Source organism: Gadus macrocephalus, chromosome 1 (genome assembly GCF_031168955.1).
Source record: "Gadus macrocephalus chromosome 1, ASM3116895v1".
Lineage (NCBI taxonomy): Eukaryota > Metazoa > Chordata > Actinopteri > Gadiformes > Gadidae > Gadus > Gadus macrocephalus.
The window spans coordinates 11,750,204-11,751,363 of record NC_082382.1 but is presented as its reverse complement, the minus strand read 5'-3'; the positions used below and the strand labels follow the sequence as shown (position 1 = coordinate 11,751,363).

The following is a 1,160-nucleotide window of genomic DNA, read 5'->3' as shown; positions in this document are numbered from 1 at the left end:
GAAATAATTGGCACATCGCTTTTGTTTATTGTAGTGTCATGCTTTTGATTTTGTTTGGTGTTATTTGCGATGTTGATTTGTATTTTGATATGTCTGAAATAAATGAAATCAATCAATCAATCAATCAATCATGACGCGTATAAAGTTTCACGACCACTGCATACGTCATCCGCATAGCGACGGTGCACTGGGTCTGTGCTGCTGGGACGTGCTAACCCCGGCTCTCAGGACAGCCGCGTGGGCCGGGGGGGGGAACTCAGGGTCCCCTGGGGAGAGGCGGGAGGGGGGGTTTGAAGAGAGCATCGTGACAGCAGCAGCAGCAGCAGCTGTATTGGGGCCTAATAGTTTGGCAACTCAGCGGCTCGGAGATCGGCTGCTGGAAACTTCAATTAAGCGACCCTTGGCCGCGGCCGGTGCACAGCTGGGCACGCACGCACGCACACACACACACACACACACACACACACACACGCACACACACATACACGGACGGACAAACATACAAATACACATAATGACAGGTTCACAAAACAGTGCCAATGTTTCCTCCCAAACAGCACGGTTGATGCTCTGAAATTGGGAGGGAGATGAATGATTTGTCCTTGCACCTGGTCTCCGAGAGGAGACAAATGTGTGCGACAGGGTTGACTTTGTGGGGGTGGGGTGGTGTTGGGGGGGGGGGGGGGGGCAGGATAACATCCAGATGTGATCGTGCACATCACACATACACACAAACATATACACACTGCTCCTCCTCTCTTTATCTCGCCTCCACTCCAGCAGCACATCTGCAGAGCTCCGCATGACCAACCCCCCACACAACAGCCTCGGATACAGACTCCCGCAAGGTGTGTGTGCGTTAGTGTGTGTTTAGCGAGGGGTGAGTGAGCGAGTGAGCTAGAGAGAGACAGTGTGCGTGCGTGACTGAGCGCGTGTGCGTGACTCACCCTGCTCCTTGATGTGGCGGATCTGTCGCACCGTCTCCTTGAGGATGGCGCATTTGTCCGGCTTCACGTTGAAGCTGTCGATGTCCCCGAGGTTGGCCGAGATCAGCTCCGCCAGCTCCTCGATGTACTTGCTCTCCTGCTCCCGGCGCCTCCTCTCGCACCTGTGGCCGCGGACGAGAGGGAGAGAGTGGGTGAGTGGGGAAGTTAGGGGGT

The 1,160-nt window shown here is 54.8% G+C and overlaps 1 protein-coding gene across 2 annotated transcripts in view; it reads right to left on the bottom strand.

Annotated features, from left to right (window-relative positions):
• Positions 1-232: 232 nt before the first annotated feature.
• LOC132446275 (nuclear receptor coactivator 3-like) overlaps positions 233-1,160 on the bottom strand; it is a 37,004-nt gene continuing 36,076 nt past the window's right edge. The window contains exon 3 of one of the 2 annotated variants that reach the window (XM_060036609.1): positions 233-1,108. In XM_060036609.1, the coding sequence (XP_059892592.1) occupies positions 898-1,108 (211 nt within the window). In that variant the 3' untranslated portion in view covers positions 233-897. The remainder of the gene's footprint in view (positions 1,109-1,160) is intronic. The other variant, XM_060036526.1, reaches the window with a different exon arrangement.